Here is a 22374-nt window from a genome sequence, read left to right on the forward strand (position 1 = left end):
GTTGGTTGGACTGCCTCTGTGACACTAACTATGATATAAGCTAAGCATACAGGGATAGGATAGTTTCTTTTACACAGTAATTGCTAGGCAGACTTTCTACATAAGTTTCATTTCTGCAGAAATAGTACTTCTAGATAAGAAATGAAATTTACAGAATGCGCGTGTGTAGCTTAATGCCAGCGGAGAAAAGTACAAAGCGCTCATTTTGATTAACAGTCAAGACTTCAAGGTTACATAAATGTGAGAATGCCATGCGGCAGTTATACAGAAGAAAAAAAAATAAAACAGTTACAGATTCTAAGTGTGTAGTATGGTGTTAGAGGTTGTTTGTGGCCCTGACATCCAGGGAGGGTCTCAGTAGATGGGACTTTTTCGGACTAAATGTCTATTGCATGGTTGCCTGCAATTTCGGGATTTAGGATTCTGACCCAGGTAGCAGAGTGAATAAAGATCTAGCAGATGCAAGCTTTTGTTGAGGGCTGACTCTATTGTCACAACTAGCTTCTGCTCTGGAAGTGTGTTCTTGTAGCAGCAAACTGCCATCAGGCACTTACTGGGGCCTTGATCTGGTCTTGGATGTGCAAGTGGATACACAGATCTACTTCTGTTCATGCACAAGCAAAACTGGCGCTTGATTTTTATTTTAATACTAGCAAATTGCCCATCAAGAATGATAGATTTCAGGGAGCATTTAAATGCCCCCTGCCCCGTGTTTACATGGCACCGGGCTGTGAAGGGTTGGCTGCTGGACTGGAAGTCCAGAAATGAAGTGTACTGCAGAGCAACCCTTTTTTATACTGAGTATAAAAAAGAGTTGGCCACAGCTCTGTAGTTTGTCAGCCCGCGGACCTGTCTGTGGGCACTTCGGGTCTACGGTTTACTGGTCTGCAATTTAAAAGGTTGGGAACCCCTGATGTAAAGACTCCCTCCACCACTGCCACCTCCTCTTCCAGCCTCCAGTGCAGGGGCTGTCTCCCCCTGACTGCCTCTGCCTTGCAGTGGGACTTCCTCTTCCTTCCCCTCCCCTCCACTCTCCTCCTGCCCCGCTGCCTCCCCCTCCCTGCCAGCTGTTGTCAGGGCTGGAAGGGGGGAAGTGCGCTGCCACCGTGACCCTCCCTGCTATCCTTCCCTTCCTTCTTTTCCTGCTTCCTGCCCTAACAACAGCTGCCACCATGACCCCCGCCTCCTTTGCCTCCCTGCACCTGCCTGGGTCCGCGCAGCCTTCCTCCCTCACCGCGGCCTCCCCCTCCCTGCTGGCTATTGTCAGGGCCCCCTTCTCGCTCACCTCTCTCTCTCTCTCTCTCTCTCTCTCCCCTCCCTCCCCCTTCCTGGCTCTGACAACAGCTGCCATTGTGATTCCCCCCTTCTCCTCCCCAATCCCCTTCCTCCCTCCCTCCCTGCCACCCCCCTCTCCCTTCCAACTGTTCTGGGGGGGGTGTTGGGATGGGGGGGTGCTGCTACTGTGACCCCCCCCCTTCACCCTCAGGCATGGAGGCGGGGAAAGCCCTACTGCTTGGGTGGCTGGGGTGTGTTCACTGCCACCACAAACTTCCCCAGCGGTGGCTCAAACTTGGACCTGCGCAACCAATTGCCACCTGCCTTCTTGGCGGCGCATGCACAGTTGGCCAGAAGCATGACAGACAGACAGACACACAGGCAGACAGACTAAGCCCTTTATTATATTAGAATTATTTTTTTACAGAGCAGTAACAGTGTACATCTCCATATGTATTTTTGAATAAAAATAAAATAATATAAAATAGTAAAATAATAATATATAATTATAATTATATAATTATAAATAATATAAAATAGTAATTGCTTCATGTTTATATTAAAATGCAGTGAACTGCATATAGCATCATGCAGAAATATGCAGCCAAAGAACCCCCCTCCAGTTCTAAATGGCTGAATTTACTTGACTTCCCCCCCCACACACACACACCGGTCTTTTAACAAATTAATACAATGCTAATATCTGATGTATTGCTTCAAATAAAGTTTATTCTGTTCAAACAAATACCAGAGTAAAGGACAGTTGAAATCATTGTTTCCAGGACTAAACTCTGTCATAAAGGTGTTGCTGTATTTTAACTTGTCTTCATATGCTCTAGAAATAAATTTTAAAGGAAATCTGTTATTATGGAAACTGGTTTTGCTTTCTTATATCAAACCACAAAAACCTGCATGGTAGTCTACTGCTGCAAAGGGCTGTACTTCTGACAGCTTAGGAAAGAAGGCTGTGGGAATTATTGATAGTAAGAATGGGGGAAGATTTAACTGGGAAGATGGCCTGTAAGATGGGAGGTGGAATAGAGGAAATATGTAGGAGATGTGATGTGAGAGGAGTTCCATAAGATAAATACCAGGGTGGAAAAACCTGAAGCCACAAAGAAAGGAAGCAAAGGGGAATAAGAAGTAAAGTGGATTGGATTGAGTGTAGGGGGAAAATGAAGCATAGATCTATGTAAGGAAAGATATCGTGGTTTTGGAGAAAAGCTTGAAAAGGTATCAACGTAAGAAAACTATGCAGGATGCAAAAGGTGATTGGTAGGATGCAAAAGGTAGGTGATTGGAGTGGGAGGAGAGGAAGATTTTACAGTCAGGAGTTTTGGATTGACTTGGCATTGTTGTGGGCTGAGAATATCAACCAGGGCAAAAGGCAACCGAGTTTCTTAACTGTGAGGGAAGGGCAGGACATGAGGAAGACACAGAGTAGCAACATTTTTTGCCTTGCTGAAATCAGTATGCTTTAAATGCCCATGTGACTTAAAAATAAGACTTACATAGTTTTGAAAAGTTTGTCCAAAGCCTAAAGGAAAATTTTGTCTAAGATTTCTCTGTCCAATCTGCTACCCTGCCCTCTGCTGCTTTCTGTTCTCTGCCCTGTGCTCCCATCCCAATCTTTTGCTCTGTTTTTGGCACCCTGCTGTATCTGCTGCTGTGTTCCCTTGCTCCTTCCCTGATTTGCTGCATGTCACATAAAGAGGCTGACTCTGCCACTTGTGGCACATGCACTGCAGGTTGGCCACCCCTGCTTTAACGAGTCATCAATGCATGGTCACCCAGTTAAATTGAATGAAGTTTAGTATTTGTGTGTGCTAGTTCTCATTCCTCCTCTATCTCTTTCCTCCAAGTAGCACATGGAACTAAAATACTGTCCCATTTTTATGCTGTTAATTGGCTGCAAATTATGATACTTACTCATTGTCAGTGCCAAACTATTGACATTTACCATTTTTAGCAGAAATAGTACTACAACATTGATTTTGCAACTTAATAGATCTGATTTTTCTTTCACAGTTGTCTCCCTTGCTTTTTTCCCCATTGTAGGGAAATGATACAGTCTTGACATCTGTACTTCAGTTCAGGACCATAGTCCTCACCTCAGTTAGCACTTCCTGAACTGTTAACCATGTACATTCTTTATGAGATCCATCTGCAAAACTTGACTGTCATCACTTTAGATCTAGTCTATAGTAGAAAAATGTCACTGGTTTAGTGGCACTGAATAGTTTGTAAATTGATCCATTTAAACCAATGCAAATGCCTACTCTAAATGCACTGAAGGCAGATTAACTCTTGATAAACCTTGTTTAGTTCCAGGTAATAACTTCAATGCCAGCTTTTAAAAAAATTAAGTTTAACCAAATTTTTAAGTGGGTTTAAACTGTCTTGAGTAGATCAAATTAATCAGATACTTCTTGAGTTTCCCTTTGTGTTCACTCCTAGTGTGCCCCGAGGGCTTGTCTTCACAGTTACTCAGGAAAGTTCCACTGTGTGTGTTGATAAATAAATCAAATTACTCAAGAAATACCTAATTTATATGATCAGATTTTCTTCCTAATGGAAGTAACCTGACAAGAACCAAAACCTTTGCTGTGCCTGCTGAGGGGCAATAATAGCACATTTTAAGTTTTTACTTCAATTCAGATATGTGCTTAATAAAGGAATTGATAAGAACAAGGTAATGATAAAAATGCATCCACCATACGTGCTTGACCCATCTTCCATTTGGCTAATCTTAACTGAAGCAACTTTGAAAGTGAGGGCATGTGAAAGCGTTTTGAGTAGGCATGGTCTCTTACAGATACTTCTTGTTAGAATAATAAACTAGTTCCTGGCAGCCTGTTTCTCATTTTGTTGCGTTCTGTAACCAAGCTAATGATATTTTGTCTAGGTTCATCTTGCCATGGAGAGAGAGAGATACACAAACACACACATTTTATATATACACACGTGTGTGTGTGTGTGTGTGTACACACTTGTTCAAGAACAAGTTTACTGGGTCAGTGGAGAGGCCTTCTGAAAATGTATTTGTATGTATGTGTGTGTGTGTAGATATATAAAATAATGCCCACACCATTGACCAATATCATTTTTTGGTAGTATAGGTACCAGTGCCGTATATACTGGGGTCACTGGTACTGTGTTCTGACAAGACTTCGACCTAGACTCTCTCATTGCCTGCACAGTCTCCTATATCCATCACGGCTGCTTTTAAATCTCCTGTGGATAGGATAGTAGTGTCACTCTGCAACCACAGTTCTATTTCCTATGATGTCTCTCCCTTGTCAGGTAGTATCCAAGACTTTTGTTAGCATCCAAGCCCCAGGTTCTGAAAAAGAAAACTCTGCATCTGATCTCTATGCAGATAATAATCTGGTAATAATTTCTCGTAAGAGTGGATCACACACTTCCTGTTTTAGGCAACTAAGTATTAGTTCCTACATTTAAGGAAATGTATTAATTTGTATTGGCATTGCTAGGCAAAAAGAGTCATTTGCCTAGGTGATTTTTGTCTTTACCCAGGTTGATTTTTTTTTTTTTTTTTTTTTTTTTAACTTATGCAAGACAAAGGGCTGCTGTCATTTGGTGTGACCTTGAAAGGAGTCTTTTTTTGCCACTAGTCTTATTTTCCCTGGTTTGTCTTTGGTAACACTATGTACCCCACCTATATGGGGAACAGTTCTCTAGCTGAGGCAACATTGTCAACAGATATAAGCCTGCTCGTTCCAAGTTGTTACATAGAATTCATGTGCATGGCCTAGATTCCAGATCAGCAAGGATTTAGCTTCTGTAAATATTTTTCCACCCTGAATTAATTATTTTCTCATCAGTTTGGTTCTTTTCAAGAACAAGTTTACTGGGTCAGTGGAGGGCCCTTGTGAAAAGTCCACCTTTAAGTGACTGAGGCTTAATTTGGATTCTGAACTTTAAACATAACATCTTTTCCTAAAGCAGACATAGACACTTGTATACTTAAAATGACTCATCATCATGATGTAAAATTGTTCATGGCATGTTTGACTAGAAGTATAGCTATCACTCAGCATGGCTGCGTCTAACACCTGTTTGTATTTTGTGCCTTTGACAGTCTATAGACAATTATGTAACTACTGTCTTCTCCCCCTGCCCAAGCTTAGAACTGTCATATTTGATAGGGAAAGAGATAATTAAGTACTTGTCAGCTCAGGAGGAAAAGTTTTTCTTCATGTTTTCATCTGGTCACTAAATAATATTATCACAAGATTCATGTGCAGTATCAGAACTTTGAGGTCTTTGCTAATGTTTTATTTAAGGCTGCATACTTATGTTAAAATGATCTGGGAGAAGTCTTCCAGGTTTGTTTTCCTAGTAGAAAAACTTACCCGGAGGCACCTGAACAGACATTTTATGCCAAACCCTTGATGAGCAGAGAGAGCTTGCAGTGTTGACACTGCACAGCCTGTGCACACATCTTGGTGTACTCTGCAGACTCCCTCAGTCTGCCTGAAAACAGATGGCAGCAGTAAACAGGGCAGCATTGATTGGCTGATCCAGACTGTTCAGGGTCAGCCTGTGTCTCCTCTCTTGAGAAAGGGGTACATTTTGCTCCGTGCTTTGTTAGTAAAAGTCCAACAAGTGACAGTCTCCCTGGGAAGTGTGGGAACAAAGGACAATGGCTGAGGTGCTGGAGGACTGTACCATGGCATCTCTCAGAAAAGACCATGTACAGACATTCTGTCTCCCAGGAGAAACTCTCTTAGAATTTTAACCCTGGTTGTTCCTGTGTTATTTTTTTTCCTGGACTGGTCCATGTTTGCTCTAGAAGAAATATCCTGAACACCCATGGTTTCTCCTGGGAGGGCAGCAACTCTTTTAGGAGAATCTGTATGTCTGTACGTGGCATATAGCTTATACTATAGAAAATTAAGTTACTTTTTGAGAAGTAGACTTGGTGTGCTTGTTTCTACATGCTCCTATTTAGATTTCATTCCTATGTCTTAAATTTAAGATAAAAACAATATTAAGCCCTACCCCTTAAGAACTTGATCAGATCAAGCTTTTCACACATCCTGCCTGATATACCTTCATATTTATCTAATGAATTGAATCTGGATGAATTATTACTGCCTAACAAAAGCATAAGATATCCTAATGCCAGTCTATCAGTAAGAAATTAAATATTCTTGTCACCTTTCCTGTTAACTTTGTGGGCACTTATGTTTATATAAAGTAAAACATCTATTTGTGGCTCTAGAGAGGTCTTGCTCATATGATTAAGTAATTCAAACATCATCAGTGTTCCCAATATCACAAAACAGTGATTGTTCGGGTGGGGTAGGGGGAAACCATTCCAACTCTGAGTGTACAAATATTGTTTGGTTCACCCTTTTTTTCTGAAAAGCCTGAGAAAAGAAATGAACTTAGCTTCTATTCTGTTAACGTTCCAAGTTAGCAATTAGCAGTAGTGTGAATGCTTTCTCTGTTCTTTTTCACTGCCAGCCCTCCAAATACAGGAGTAATTTTAATTTTACAATGCACAGTGTCGCTTATTCTAAGAAGTGGAAGAGGTCAGGTGACCAAAAACTCACTCTTCCTTTCATGAAGGAAGGGCAGCTAATGGGGAAGGTTGGGGAATCCCTTATTTTCAGTGAAAAGCAACTCCATTCAGTGGTTTTGTTTTAAAATGTAATCCTCTGGTGAGTGACTAAATAAAAATGAAAGTGGAATTCCATATTTATATCCATCTCCTCTTTTTACTTCTTCAGTTGTCAAACATGATTTTTCTAACTACCAAATTCACAAACACAGCTGGGGACTTGAATGTAAAGATTAATCTTTTTCAGTTGTTGGTAGCAAGAGAATTCTGAAGATACAATTGTAGGGATTATTACTAGTCCAAAACACATTGTTCACTTATGCTTCGTTTATATCTGGCTTTGGTCTTCATTTAATGTTTTGTAGTAATATAACTAAAGTTGTATGAATATTCGATTATTTTGATTCACTGGTAGTCCTGAAAAATGCCAACAGCAAACATTTCATTTTAGAGGAAACTAAGAGTTTGACTTTTGGGAGATCTTTATCCTTTTGGAATTTAGAATTTTTAAAGCAAAAAAAATTTAAAAATGGGATTGGAGGAATCCCCAGAATATATCCATTTGAAAATATGAGCGCAAAATATTTAGACCAAAAAATGCCCCAAACCATTCAAATTCAATATGAATCCTTAAGTAGTTTTGGTCTACCCAAGTCTTAAATTTCTTGTGAATAAGATATTCAAGAAAGAACTTTGGTAAATTTTAAATACAACAGTTGAAAATAATCTTCAGGCCTTGTTAACAATGACTTTAGGCTGTCTTCTGACCAAAAATGGTGTTACATGTAGCTGGAGGTAAGTGTTCTAACTGAAAATCAGAGTGAAGACATAGCTAACTTTTAGACCAATGCTGATACTTTCCTAATATTTGTTGACGCAAGGAAAAGCCCCAGAAGTTGTTCTTACAAGTAGAAGCACAAGAGCAATCCTTTTCACATACATTAAACAGACTGAAGTGAAGACAGTGACAGAATCTAGGTTTTGGCTTGCCCTTCAGACATGTGCTAGAACTATAACAGTCTTATCTTTGCTTCTAAAACACAATAAAAATCTTAGTGATGTGCAAATATGGTGTATTGTCTAATAAAGATTCATGCTTTATATGGTTGCAGTTTTTTATTAAAAAGTTTGTTAGTTGTAAACTTAAAAATGCAGTGAAGTCAGATGTATGAATAGATTACAGGATATTATTTTAAGTGATCCTTGCAAAAGCAGAACCATCCTTCAGTCTTTTAATACATTAACAGAATTTTAAGAATTTTATAGTTGAGATAAACCTATATTGCTTGTGAAGGTGGAGATCAGTTTCTTGAAGCTGAAAGAAGATCTGGTGCTCAGGACTTTAGGCACAAGGCTAACCAGGAAAGCATTTTGATTAATGTGTTGGTTTGTTTTGTTTTTTTTAAGGTGAAAGTGTTTCTGATACGTTATACCACAGGTTTCCCTGTCTTGTAATCTGGGTGTACGTGTTGTGTATTTTTTTGTCTCATCCATTTTAGCTTTTGCCTACATCTAGTGTGTTCACAATATATGTGTGAACATGTTAGATGTTTGTAAGCGATAAGCATGAACAAAGCATTTGAAGATGTATTTGGCTCTACATCTCCAATAAATAGGGGAAAATTTTGTCTTGGCTTTCCTGTGGAAAAAACCCTCTGTAACTCCCTCCCCTGCCCTTCCTGCCATCGCTCCCCCTCCACCCTTCCTTTACTCCGACCCCTTCTAGGCTGGGAATTTAATAGCAGGGCTTCTATATTTGTCCCCAAGTGGATACTCAGGACCGGATCTTGTTCCACCTCTTAACTGCCTGAGGGTGATCCTACTTCATTCTGCTCGAGTCCCATAAAGCATTTAAATCAAAAGGTGCTAGTCTTGCTCTTGCTTTTTGTGACTGTCTTTTAAAATAAGATGATAACATGTTACAAATGTAGGCGTTAATGCTTTTTTGTTTGTTTGTTTTTCTTAGGGACTTGAGCAGGGGGGAATAGGATCTGGCCCTCTGATTTCTGCAGCTTAGTTTGCTTTTCAAGGTGGACTAAACTGCACAAAGGTACTCAGTGCAGAGTGTGAGTGTCTACATAGGCAACTGTTGCAAAATCGTTTATTTTAGTTTTTCTCATGTGAACAAGCCTACAGGAGGGTGATGAGGCTTCTAGTTCCCAGTTATTCGTGAGATGTTTGTAGGAGTTAATCACTGAAAAATAAAGCTAAATATGTATTGTGTGCCTAAATAACTTCTTCAGTAAATTGACATTACAGAGGGAAGAGTTTTTCTTTCATATACTTCAGTGAATAAAAAGAGTTTAACCTCTGATGTATTTTGTAAACACTACAACAGATTTATAAGAATGTTTGGCCCTAATGCATCATAATAGAATGCCATTCCACCATAAATGAGGTTTTGTGCCACAGACAGAATAGTTTAAAGTGATCTGCACAAGATAATGTAATGCCTAAATGTTTTCTTATTTGGGTTTTTGCATGAATTTTCCTTTTTATTCACGTTTCCAAGGATTTGAAACATTCATTACCAGTTGGACTTGGACTCTCTGAAACCAAAATAACATCTCATGGCTCTGACAACACCAAAGAGGGAGTCACAGAAGCAGGACCGTTCCAAGGTAATAGTAACTGCTTGAATGTCTCAATTTTTAATGATAACAATTCAGCTGACACAGGTTTGTTTTGGAATTGCATGAAATCCACCTCTCAGTTATCAGATTCTCAGACTTGACAGCTGCCTTGATCACTTTTGTATAGTAATGACTGTGAAGGTGTGACATGCTTGCTACTAAAATGGCAATATTAGATTATCAGTTTCTCAAGGGGAAAATAAAAACTGCTAACGGACTATACCAACTTTTTAACTAGCTTCCAGTTTTATGTAAGAGTTGCCTTTCTTATCAGTATCTTGGAACCCATAACGATGTTTCTTCATGTTAGATGTGTGTTCATGTAATATATATGAAACTCTCCAAAGAAAGAAGAAACTTTTATTTTGTTTAGAACTCTAATTGTCTTTAAAGAATTAGAAGTATTACTTATTGTAAACTTACATAGTGGAATTGATTTTTATTTTTTTTTCTTCCCAACTATCACTCTAAAGTAGCCAGTTTAGCTTTCTGAAGTTAATAGAGTTAGAACTTCCCCAGTGTTAGGTTTGCTTTTTCTACTGACACTAAATTCCCCCTCCTCCTCCCTTTTTTGTCATGGTGCATGTTTTAAGGTCCTGTAAGTATGAAAAAAAATGGATTATACTGAAAATAGAAGAGCATAGAGCCACAGGGATCTTCAATGTGAATAGACCTAGTTTTGCTGTTAATGTACTAAAAGGCTACTTCCTTTGCGGGGGGGGGAGGGGGAACATATTTAACATCTGTGATTTTTAAACAAATGCTGTACTTCAGGGGAATGAAGTCTTTTTGAAAACTGACTTGATTGCACTATGAATCACAAGCTAGTGGGTTTTTTGTATTGAATGTAAATTTCACACGGTATCCTAGTAACCATTTTTAGTATGTAATTAAAGCTAACACTGAAATTATAAAATAAACTAGTGATATCACTCTTTGTTTCTCTTTATCCAACTGTGTCTGGAAACAATAATGAACACCAGGAAACAGGACATTCATGTGAAGTTGTAATAAACTATTGCGTGGTTTATTTTATCTAGAGCAGAATTATGAATTTAAGACCTAAATGAATAAGAAATGAGCAGATGTGAACATGAGTCTTTGTAGCAGCAAATTAATTTACATATATCATTTGTTGCTTTTATAAGTTTAAAACTTTACATTTTGGTTTATATCCTGACTTAAAAAAAATTACTTAGTTTATGTCTTGGTTTCACCATCTTTGAATCTAGCTGTCTGGCTAATAAAAGCTGTATAAATGTATAGCAAACAAGTGTTCTCCATCACTACACTTATTCTGTCTGTAATGAATTAAGAAATCCATGAAACAGCCATTGTTGCAGAAGATAATTAACTGGTATCCAAGATGCTGTTCAAACTGCGTTAATCATTTTGGAATATTGCAAATGCTCTATGTTGGTAAGAAATCCTTAGCTCTTCCATAATTTCTGGATCACCATGGCTACAACATCACTCTTACACTACTTCATAGTTGGTCCAATAAAGGCTATCATCCTAAGAAACAGGGGTGCACCGATATATCAGTTGGCTGTTGGTTCAGCACTGGTAAAAGGAGAAATTACATTATCGGCTATTTTTGGTCATTGTAGCTAATAATTACGGCCGCGTGCCCAGGGCACCCGGTGAGTGTAGTCCGGTCACCACGCCGTACTGCTGGCCCAAGCCTGTGGCAGACGACTGGTTCCAGCGAGTGGTGAGAAGGGGAGGTGGAGGGAGCGCCAGGAAGCGGTCACTGGACATCATGCTCAGCAACAAAGGGATCATTACTGGCTTCTGCTGCTGCCAGAGCAAGCCATGCATGCAGCAGGGGCCTTATCACTGGGACTGCTCCTGGGACATTGGGCTGTGTGCAGGCAGGGGAAGGTACTATGCAAGGGACATTCTTTCTGCTCCACTGGGCACTTCTGCAAATATAGCTTCTCCTTGGTGGCCATGGGAGCTTGGCTGTGCGGAGCCTGCTGGCACTGAGGCAAGTGTGCTCTGGGGTCCATATATGCCTGGCACTGCTGTTCACGTGAGGGTCTGCCCCACCTGCTTGGGACAGATCCATGGGTTGAGCGGGGCTGTGGGTAGGAGCCATGAGCAAGGGGGCAACATGCATGGGAATAAGGTGGTCACCGCCTTCCTGATTGAGGGCCAGAGCAGGCAGGAGGCGGGTGTGTGTGTTAAATGCAAAACAAACAAACAAAAAGGTTTATTTATGTCAGTAGTTTAAAATGCCTTGCACTGTTACTAAATATCAGTTATCAGATCGATATCAGTCAATATGGTTGGTTAATCATCAGCTATCGGTATCGGCCATGAAAATCTTTATCGGTGCACCCCTACTAAGAAATCCTTGCCTCTTGCACAACTATTTTTGCAATGGAACTTGTATAAGATGTGTAGGACAGTGGTGTTTACTTTGTTGGCCCCATGGGCTAGATAAGTGGCGAAGGACCACTGCAGGCTGGATCCAGTGTGGGGTCAGTGTGCAGGGTCAATCCTTGGTGTGATCTGGCATGCCAGTCTGGCCTTGTGTGCTGGATTTGGCTTTAGAGTGACTCCACAGAACCACCCAGCCCTTTGTGCTGAATATGGTTTCAGCCTAAACTGGCACACAGAACTGTCATCCAATTCACAGGTGTCCCCAGAGCTCCAGAAACTTGGCAGCTGGGGAGTCGTGGCAGCATTAATGGCCATAGCTATGGAAATCATAACAATTAAATGCTGCCACTGCTCCCCCTGGCTGCCAAATTTCCAGACTCGTGGGGAGTCCTGCAGTCCAGGTGACATGGCCCTGTGGATCACACTTGGCCCCTAAGGCCAAAGATTGAACACCACTGATATAGAACATAATTTATTCCTAATCATCTTTTTGTGAATGAGGAATTAGGAAATTAGGAAACTTCCTTGTGGAAATTAGACCTCAACTATTACAAATAATAAAAAGATAAAATATTGCCCCATTTTGAACATTTTTCAACTTTTGTCAAAATTACTTAAGAGGGAAGAATTTAAATTGAAGTCCTTAGATGGGGGAGGTATGAAAAACAAATCATAACTAAGACTGCATGTTGCTGTGCAAGATAGAAGGGAAACTATAAACATAGGAATGAAATGCTGTTCCTAGCTTGCTTACACATCCCTAGACTTTCAGTAAGATTCTGTATTCAGACTTTTGTAACTTCAGAATCCAGTTGTAGCTATTACAGAATGTTAAGTCAGGAAAGGAAAAGTTTAAAGTCTTGGAGACTCAATTTAATATTGTTTTTGGTGTAGTCTAACAATTTAATTAAAGTGTTTATACTTACAGTTGGCGGGGAGATGCTTCATGCTTCAAAGATTCCATAATGGACATTAGAAAAAAAAATCATTGTTTCAATTACTTAGAGTTTTTTTTGGTGATGGTGAATCTGTGAAATAACTTGTGGAAGTCACTAGTGTGCTCAAGGAGTATTTTGAAGGCATGTTGACCCAGTAGATCTTTAAAAAGCTTGAAGAAATAGCTTATCAGTTTATCAACTGAGGCACAAAATGAACTCCTCACTTGCATGTTAATTAGCTAATGCCAAAATAAAGTAAAATATCATGTAAAATTTTGTAAGGATGCCTTTGCTGCAGTTAAATGAGTAACTTGATTATTTCTCTTGTGTGATTGGAAATGCACAAATCTATCAGTAGTACATTAGAATATCCAAAAGTGGGAGTAAGTGATGCCAATAACTTTGGTATGCTTAATGGAATGAATATTTTTTTCACTAGAAAGTTCTCTTCTCAAAAAATGTTAACTTTTTAGATCCCTAATGTCTTGCTCCAGATCTCGCATTATTGCATAGTGTGCGAATGCATGTGTGTGTAATTATACATGATTAACTTCTGTTCTTGCACCTGCTAATATAAACCTGGAATTGAAACCAGGGTTAATGTATCTCAAAGTTCTAGTTATAACCCATTGAAAGTACAGATTGAATTTTACCTACAATTGACATCAGATTCCCATTGAAAAAAAAAAATTAAACAGTTAATGTTGCATGGAAGAATGTTTGTGAGTTTTTGCCTGCCCCATCTGTCACTTGTATTTTGAGAAATTTTAGTCATGCTGCCAATTTCTTGTTAGAGGGGAAAAATGATTAACTTAGGATAACTTGGATTAGTTCACATGAACAGCTGCAACTTTCCACCAGAAAATGTAATAATTCTTCCATACACTCTACTGGTTGCTGAGCCAAGTATATCTCCAATATTAAAAACTGTCTGTTTATACATAAAGAGTACATCTTTCTTTTTAAGAAGAAATTTAATTTTTTTATGGTTAAATGTGTCCCCCTTTCAGGTTCCTCAGCATCACCCAAATCATCTATTATATCTCCTAGCAGTGCAGCAGCTAGCAGACTGGCTGGACAAGGTTGTGATTTAATTATTCCCACAGGTATTCACTGCACTGAGCAGATAACGCCCTTGTCTCTGCTGACAACACTAACTCCTTAATATCTGTAATAATTTGATTTATTACTAGGTGGGGATGCAATTCTGACTTTTTTGGTAGTTCTTTCACCTCTGGGCTTATAAGCTTTAACAATCTGCAAAGTAACCTGTGCTTTTCTTTCTGTATAGCTTTCTGTTTCCAGAGCATTAAATGTAATTTATGTGATTTTACTCTTTAAACAACAAATAAAACAAACAATCATTAACAGAATATTTATGCAGGCGCTAAATCTCTCAATTTATATTGATGCTCAGCATTTTTCTTTTGTCTGTCAAAAGGAGCAACACAATCCAAAAGGCTAAGCATAGGATAGGACTTTGGAAATTCACAACACCAAATCTTGCTTTGTCACAGATTTGATCTGTCGCTGATGGTGAATTATGCCATCTTTTATGTCCATTTGCCCTCTCTTTAAAAAGGGGAGAATGGTAATTTATTTTTCTTGAGCATCTTATGAGGATTAATTACTTACGATGATTATTATTATTTAGCACTTTAAGGATTTAAAACCTGCTAGTACTTGGTGGTTATGTCTACATGAGACTCTGACTGCACAGTTGTTATTGAGCAGTCATTTAGTACTTGCTTACACAAGTATTAAATGACTGTGCAGTAACCGTTGTTACTATGCAGTAGCATTGCCGAATGGCTTTTAGGTGACACTGACTGTGCAGTAGCTCGTTACTGCTATGCAGTCAGTGTCTTGTGTAGACACAGCCAGTGTTACAGGAATATTTGTAGATACCTACAGACATCTCATTTTTCCAGCCCTTGTTAACAAAATAACCTGGCTGTGTAATATTTTTGTGTTAATATATAAATAATGTTTTGTATAATATACCATAGTTGGGGTTACACAAAATATGGTGAATGGATAGATAAGTTTTTCCTTCTCCCCTCAAGTTTGGATTGGCCTTTTGTTAGCATCTCAGTTCTGTTTACGCAGGATAGTACTTTCAAAGGAAATTAAACGCTTCTATACTGACTCCTCCTTTTGCATTTGGCAGGCACTCTATGCTGCTGTTTTTTAGAATGGAAGTCAGCATGACTCTCAGTACATGCAGTGAAGTACATGAAAGCATGTGCAAGCAAACTACCGTGCCCTTCATATGTTGTTTTCCCCCTTTATTTGTAGGGTGTTAATACACTTGGCATAATTTGGGCTGGTACTGTAGACATGGCAAACATGCTGCCAACCAACCTGTGATTGCTACCATTTCTCAGCTCGGTGTTTGTATACATTTAATAAAAAAAATTAGTGCAGAATCGAATAGTTTTCCCTACTGATTTGTAACTTCTAAATGTTGGGACTGTTCATGACCCTTTAAAAATTAGTGGTAAAGAAGCCATAGCAAGCAATGCATTGGAATATTAATAGGGATGGATGAATTTCATAGTTTCTTGAATGATGATGACTTGATAGATATTAATTGCACAAAGAGTTAGGGTTTCTGTCCTAACATTAATTGAACATGCAGAGGATGAGCACAGTATGATCTAGAAAATGTTGTGAATTCCTCATTCCTGTGTTATGAGGAAACTTTTTTGACTGGGGTGGGCAACCTGTGACACTTAGGCCACAAGTGGCATGGACAACTGGTATGGGTGGCATGCAAGCCCTTGGTGTTAAGTAAAGAGGCACCAGAAAGGAATCGGGGAGCAGAACAGACAGGAAACTGTTGCAAGAGATGTCAGATGTTAGTGCCTCAAGTCATGTTAACCCTTCCCTTGCCCAGCAACCTCATTTTTACATGGTGAGTAAGGATCCTAAGCACAGGGTTCAGTGACCAGAGGAGGCCACTTTTACAGCAGCATCCTACTCTGCTCTGTATGATTGTAGCTTAACTACTCCCTCCCTTCGGCTTCTCAGTGTGCAAACTCCATCAGATGTGCCTGTGTGGGAGTGGATGAGAGAGGCACTTGCGGCAGGGAGGGCTTAATTGTGGAATACATGTATTAAAAAAAAAAAAAGGCTGGCCACCGCTGTTTTAGATATTTGTCTATATCATGTGTTGATTGTTCTTGGCTATAGCAAGCAGTTTATATGTTTCTGTAAAGTATTAATTGCCTAGAGAGCATGAAAATGTTTTTTTAGGTTAGCTAACTCTAGCTGGGTGTTGGCTATAGAGGCTGCCAGTTTGGTTTTAATAATGAAGCACATCTCAAAAGCAATTTTGAAGGTCGCAACAAACTCTGCAAACATCACCGTAAATTTTATTACTCAATAAAGCAGTTAATGTATGTGGGGTGTTGTATCTATTGAGTATAATCAATTATTTGTGTTTTTCCTTTATTGCATATATAGGCATACCTGACTTTTTAAGAGCAGTTCTGTTTCCTTCGTATGCATTTCACTACCGTCTTTCATATGCACTGAAATTAGCTGCAAAATTGGCTCTTGCATGCACAAGTGCAGTTGCATGAACTTGGTGTACTTGACTTTTTGAAAGTCAAGTGCCTTTTATGTCTTAAAGGTAAACTTATTCTATCTTGCAAAGGTGGCAGAATGCAGCAGAAAAGTGGGCCAGTTGTGTTAGCAGATGAAGTAAAGAATCCAGCCATGGAAAAATTGGAACTTGTAAGAAAATGGAGCCTAAACACTTACAAGGTTAGTACTTTTTATGCATGTTAATTTCACAGATTTAGCCTAAATCTTCCAAAAGTCTCCTTACTATATTAGGTAACTAAAAATTTGCAATCCTGTTATTGAGCAAAATCTATATATACAAGCTCACATTTTTTTTTTAATGCTTCAGTGACCTTTCAAAAAGAAAATAAATGAAACCTAGCTGGCAAAAAGAAGAGAAACTTGTATTGATTTTAGGCTTCATTAACTTGACAACATTGTGAATAGTCTTTTTATTTGTTTCTACCCCCTATTCTTATTTAACCTACAGGTTGTTATTTGTTTGAATGCTGATGGTTGAACTGTTTATTTTTGAATAATCATCACTGATTAATTAGCATTAGAGGATATTAAGTTGAAAGCGTGACAATTAGTTCATTATCTTTCATCTTTTGACCCTTCATCTCTTCTGGATTTTTCAGTTATCACTTCTTTCAGATACAAACTCACATGGTTGGAGGCATTCCAATACAAAAATGCCATGGAGATACAGGTTTATAAAGTTCACTTATTTACTCTTATTTTCTTGGAAGATACCTCTTCCAAGACAGCTACTGCAAGGTAACCTAGAACCTTGTCATTTGAATGCCAAGGTCCTTAGTGCCAGTCAGATAATGTCTTCCTGTCTGATAGGGATGGGAACCAGGAAATGCGTTTTATAATTGTAGCTTAGCATTTGCTAGTAGAACTAGTTTAGATGTTTTTTTGGGGGGTGGAGACTTGCATTCTTTCTTGCCCACTTCTATTTGTTTTAGAATTTAAGTTTTTCAAGTAATTGAAATTACCTTTGGCAGTTGGATGGCCATTTCTAGCTGCTGCTTCTGTCTGCTGCATTCCTGCCAGAATTAAATCAGTCTTCTGTCATCCATTTTATGCGGTTCTTGAAAATCTTCTGTATTGTCCAGATAGGTAACCTCCTGTCTTTTAAGATTTGAATTTGGTTAATCGCAAATTTATAAAAAACTCCTTGGTTATGCTCCATGTTCCGCACCTTTCTGAGGAATACTTTTCTGGTAGATGTTGACTTGACCAGGAGATTGCAAGTGGTAGACTGGCTGCTAATCACTGTGCACTGCCTTTTGTAAGAGAAAGTTACCTGAGGATTTGGGCAGAATCCTGGCAAAATTAGCATTGGGTATTCATTTAAGAAGCTGTTTCCTCTGTCAGTCTTTCAGGCTGCATGATTGTTTTACCTTCTGGAAAAAGCAAGCAAACAAAAAACCCAACAGTTTAAGGATTAAACATTTGAGAAATGAGCATCTGTTGCTGTTGTTTCTTTTAACTATTCAAAGATTAAGCATTCTTGTCCATGGCTACTGAATGAAGTAGATTGTAAATCTAAATCAGTTGTGACCTGAAGTACCTGTACTAGAATAAAACTTATTCCAGCAGAAGCACACTCATCCACAGCTTTAGAAGTGCACCGATACATGGGGCTGTCCCTGGGGAGGGTACATGAATTGGGGTGACTGCTCTGGGACCTGCATTGTGGGGGGCCCTGTGGTCAGTGCCGTATAGGCCCCACCCATAGGTGGCAGAAGAGGAAGGCTAATGGGGCTCAGTCCCCCCAAACACAGGGCAGCAGGTACAGCCAGAGGACAGCCCGGCTGCAGGGGGAAGGAGTGCATGCGCACTCGGATACCTACACACATGCAGCCAGGATCATAGGGCCAGTTGCAGACAGGTAAGTTCCTTTGAATCAGGCTGGGGTGAGGGACAGATCGAGAGTGAGGTAGGGGCAGGGTGAATCATCCATCCCTGCCCCACTCCCTCCTGCACTGTTGTGATTGCCAACTGGACTGGCTGGGGCCCTGTTCACAGTGAATCAGACTCCGGCTGGTCCAGGTTGTGGGGTAGTCGGAGTCAGCATGGCGTGAGGAAGCGAAGAGGGGGTACGTGGGCCCTGTCCTGATCTTTGCACAGGGCAGGGGCAGGCCACAGCTGGGCTCTACCTCTGCTCCCTGCTCCTGCACCTCGCTGCCACTGCTGCTTTGAATGCGGATGTGGGGGAGGGGGTGGCCTCATGGCAGCAGCAGACCCTAGTCCCAAGCCTGGTGCAGCCTGGTGACTCCTCCAGAGCTGACTTGGCACTGGGAAGGTAAAGGGGCGGGGTGGGGCACGTAAGCCCACAAACCTTGCACACAGCAGGGGCAGGCCGCAACTGGGCTCAGCCTCTGCTCCCTGTGTCCGTGCCTTGCTGCTGCAGCCCTGAACCACCAGCCCTTTCCCTTCCCGTTGCCTCTTCCTTCACAGAATCTCACACCTGGGGGTGGGTGTGAGGTGTGTGTGCGCACTCAGCCCTCCCAGTTTTTTTTTCTCTGCCTATGGCTTCACCACAGCTGCCATGCACCACCACTGCTGAGTATCACCAGCTCTGCCATTCACTACTGCCTCCCCACCCCCTGTTCTGCCAGTGCCACTCACCACCCCCGCCCCCCTGTGCCTCATACAGGCTGATATGCCCCTGGGCCTGCACATCCCTAGGGACAGCTCTGCCGATACATCAGTCCTATATTGGATTGGCACTGATTTAAGGAAAATTGACAGTATTGGTAATTGGCTTTTTTTTAGCTGATGTGGCTAATAATGTCGCTGTAAAATGCTCTGTGTGTCTGTTATGGGGGGAGGGGCAGATCAAGGCCCCAGCAGTCAGGAAGTGAGTGGGGCTGGGGAAGGAGCAGGTGCTGCACAGCTGGGGCAGGGCGCAGGATGAAGCTGTGAGCAGCCCGTCTGGCAGGTGAGGGAAGTGGGTGGTGGTTCCTGCCACTGCATGCATCCCTGGAGGGCATGGGGGATATGCGTCTTCAGACCTGCTCACGGGACAAGGACGGCCTGCTGCTGCAGGCTGAGGCCAGAGCTGCACTGGTGGCGGGGGTTGGGCTGGGCTGGGCTGTGCTGTGCTCAGAGTGGGTGGTGGCAGCACTGCGGGGGGGGCCTACGGCAAATAGACATAGCCTGCAGCAGCAGCCTGCCCTCGCCCCACATGCAAATCTGGGGGGTATATATTACCCCCCATGTCTTCCCAGGGTGTGCGTAGTAGTGGGACCTGCCCCCTTCCCCCCGCAGCCCCCAAATGAGCCACTTGCATCTCTGTCCCACACTGCCCCAGCTGTGCAGCCCCTGCCCCAGCTCCAGCTCCACTCCCTGCCTTACAGTGGGGGTCTTGATCTTTCCATTCCCCTTCCCCCACAACAGACTTACCAGCTGGACACTGCTTTCTAAGCTGCCTGGCTGCATATCAGCATTCGGATTGGTATTGACCAATACGGTTTGTTAAAAATCAGCCATTGGTATCGAATAAAAAAAATCTGTTGGGTCACCCTTACACAGCATGCCTGGTATAAAACTCCCTCATCTGAAACCTGTATTGCATCTGCATGGAGGGCAGGGTGGACACATTTATGGAATCTTGTATCTAGGTTCTGCATCAAAAATGGATGCTTAACTTGGGATGGCAGTTTTTCACTTTGTAGTGGGCTTTCTTGGTTCCCCTCCTCAGGGAGGTCCCTGATAGCTGATCTTCTATAACATGTTTAGGTAGAAGCAAATATGTAGAGGAGAAAAATGTCCTATGTAATTGCAGATCTTAGAATGCATGGACTTTAGAGCCCTGTAAACTCCTGGTTGTACCTTCCTTGGGAGTCCAATTATAAGATTTCTGATGAGAAAGGAACTTGTAGCCGCTGGTGGTGTTGAAGCCATTTGTATCCTTCACCCATAGCAGGCAAGAATTCTAGGGGCATGCACATACTTTGACCTAATGTTTAAGCAGACATTTTTCTGTGCAGTATATAGTTTTTACGAGTGTAAGTAAACATACTGGAAAATAGAAATTGCATCTCAGGTAATGTCAGAAATTAAAAAAGGTCTTTTATAGATGGAAAGATCTAGCTAATTTCAGGCTTTTGAGTTTTTCTTTCTTCCAGGCTAGTATCTTCCATTTATAAATTATACTTCCTTTGAAGATGACAACTTTTGTGTAACCTGAATTCAAATTTATTAAATCACTCTTCTTCATTCCGTCTTCTTTGAGCAATTCCTTCTTCTCACTGCCGTTCAGCCTGAAATTATCTTGTGGGGCTTGTAGCTTTTCTGGACACTTCAGTATCTATTTTGTTCAATTCACTTCTAGCCTCCTTTTTCCTTTTTGTTCCCAGATGCTCTTGGAGTCTGCCAGGACTCCCACTAATGTAAGAAATTATTTGAAAACTGAAATGCCTTTGTTTCATTCTGTTCCTGGAAGTAGGATTCCAGATCTTGCTTGAATTTTAGCTTTCTTTGTAGGATTGGTTCTAACTTACACTAATGGTGGGTTTTTTTTAAAGAAAAAAATAGATGTTTTCATCCCAATTAAATACACAGGGAAAAAAAAACTAGTTGAAATTGGCCTGTGCTGAGGTGTAAACTTGCTATAATGGGTTTATTTTGTCTAGAGAAGAGAAGACTGAGAGGGGATTTAATGGCAGCATTCAACTACCTGAAGTGTGGTTCAAAAGAGGATCAAGCTAGACTCTTCTCAGTGGTGGCAGATGAAAGAACAAGGAACAATGGTCACAAGCTGCAGCAAGGGAAGTTTAGGTTAGATACTAGGAAGAATTAGGGTAGTAAAACACTGGACCAGTGACCCAGGGAAGTGGTGGAATCTCCATCCTTGGAGTTTCTTAAGACCTGGCTAGAAGAAGGCTTTGGATGAGATGATCTAGTCAGAGATGGTTCTGCTTTGAGCAGGGGGTTGGACTAGATCACCTTCTGAGGTCCCTTTCAACCCTAATTTTCTATGATTCTCAAAAAGCACTTTTATTAATTTTCAAGAATTTTAAAGAAACCCAAACTAAGCCTAACCAGTGAACTGAGAGGTAAGTAGCAAAGCAGCTGAACACCTGGAATCTTTTTGAAATATTAATTCAAGTGTTGACAGCAGTTGCCCCTTTTCATAGAAAATACTTTCTTTTTCAGTCTATTTCATTAGTACTTTAGGTAGTTACCTCATTCAAAGTTGAGAGAGTGTTTGGGAACTGAAAAATATGAGAAACCTTTTCTTGTTCAATGTATCAATAAAAATAAGGTCTGATAAGCAGGGATCTGGGTTTTCTCTGATTTAAAAAAAATCTCCAATTTTCAGATTGAAAAAAGTAACAGCAAATCCACATTTTTCTGTGATTTAAAATGGAACACCACTATATGTATATTTAATCACGGAAAAATGTGGTTTGGGGTTACTTTTTTTAAATCCAAAAACTGGGGATTTTTTTAAATCAGAGAAAACCAGGATCCCTACTGATAAGGTAAGGTTAGTAATTCTAAAGTCATAAAGGGCAGGCTAGAAATGGTCTGTTCAAGTTATTCACCATAGATCATGCCTTTGTAACCTGCCTTGATAAACTTGACTTCTTATGAACCCAGAAGAACTAAGCTAGTTTCAGTTTACTGATAAACATTTTAAAATGTTTTGTGCATTTTAACATTAACTTCCTTCCATCAGAGCTTGACATGTATCATATACAACAGAATCAGTCATCATTTAGTAAGTTAATGTCACTTTCCATTTTGTACCATAACATGTACAAATTTAGAATTTGAATGAAGTGGTGAATATCTGTCTCTGGATACAAGCAAGTATAAGTGGACATAGTGAGCCTCCTAATTAGAAACATACCGGATTTAAGTAAAGTTTGTATCTTATTGTAAATAAACTTTTTTTGATAGGCTGATACTTGTTGGCTAGTATGGGTCTTTTAGGAAATAACTAACATTTAGAACT

The 22374-nt window shown here is 40.5% G+C and overlaps 1 protein-coding gene across 6 annotated transcripts in view; it reads left to right on the forward strand.

Annotated features, from left to right (window-relative positions):
- ARFIP1 (ADP ribosylation factor interacting protein 1) overlaps positions 1 to 22374 on the forward strand; it is an 86757-nt gene that overhangs the window by 38866 nt on the left and 25517 nt on the right. For 3 of the 6 annotated variants that reach the window (XM_019534481.1, XM_019534484.1, XM_019534485.1), the window contains 3 exons: positions 9378 to 9486; positions 13835 to 13930; positions 16486 to 16595. In XM_019534481.1, the coding sequence (XP_019390026.1) occupies positions 9378 to 9486; positions 13835 to 13930; positions 16486 to 16595 (315 nt within the window). Of the gene's footprint in view, positions 1 to 8831; positions 8916 to 9377; positions 9487 to 13834; positions 13931 to 16485; positions 16596 to 22374 lie in introns of all 6 variants that reach the window. The other 3 variants (XM_019534483.1, XM_019534487.1, XM_019534486.1) reach the window with 3 other exon arrangements.

The sequence above is a fragment of the Crocodylus porosus genome, unplaced genomic scaffold, assembly GCF_001723895.1.
Source record: "Crocodylus porosus isolate Cpor-Errol unplaced genomic scaffold, CroPor_comp1, whole genome shotgun sequence".
Taxonomy (NCBI): Eukaryota; Metazoa; Chordata; order Crocodylia; family Crocodylidae; genus Crocodylus; species Crocodylus porosus.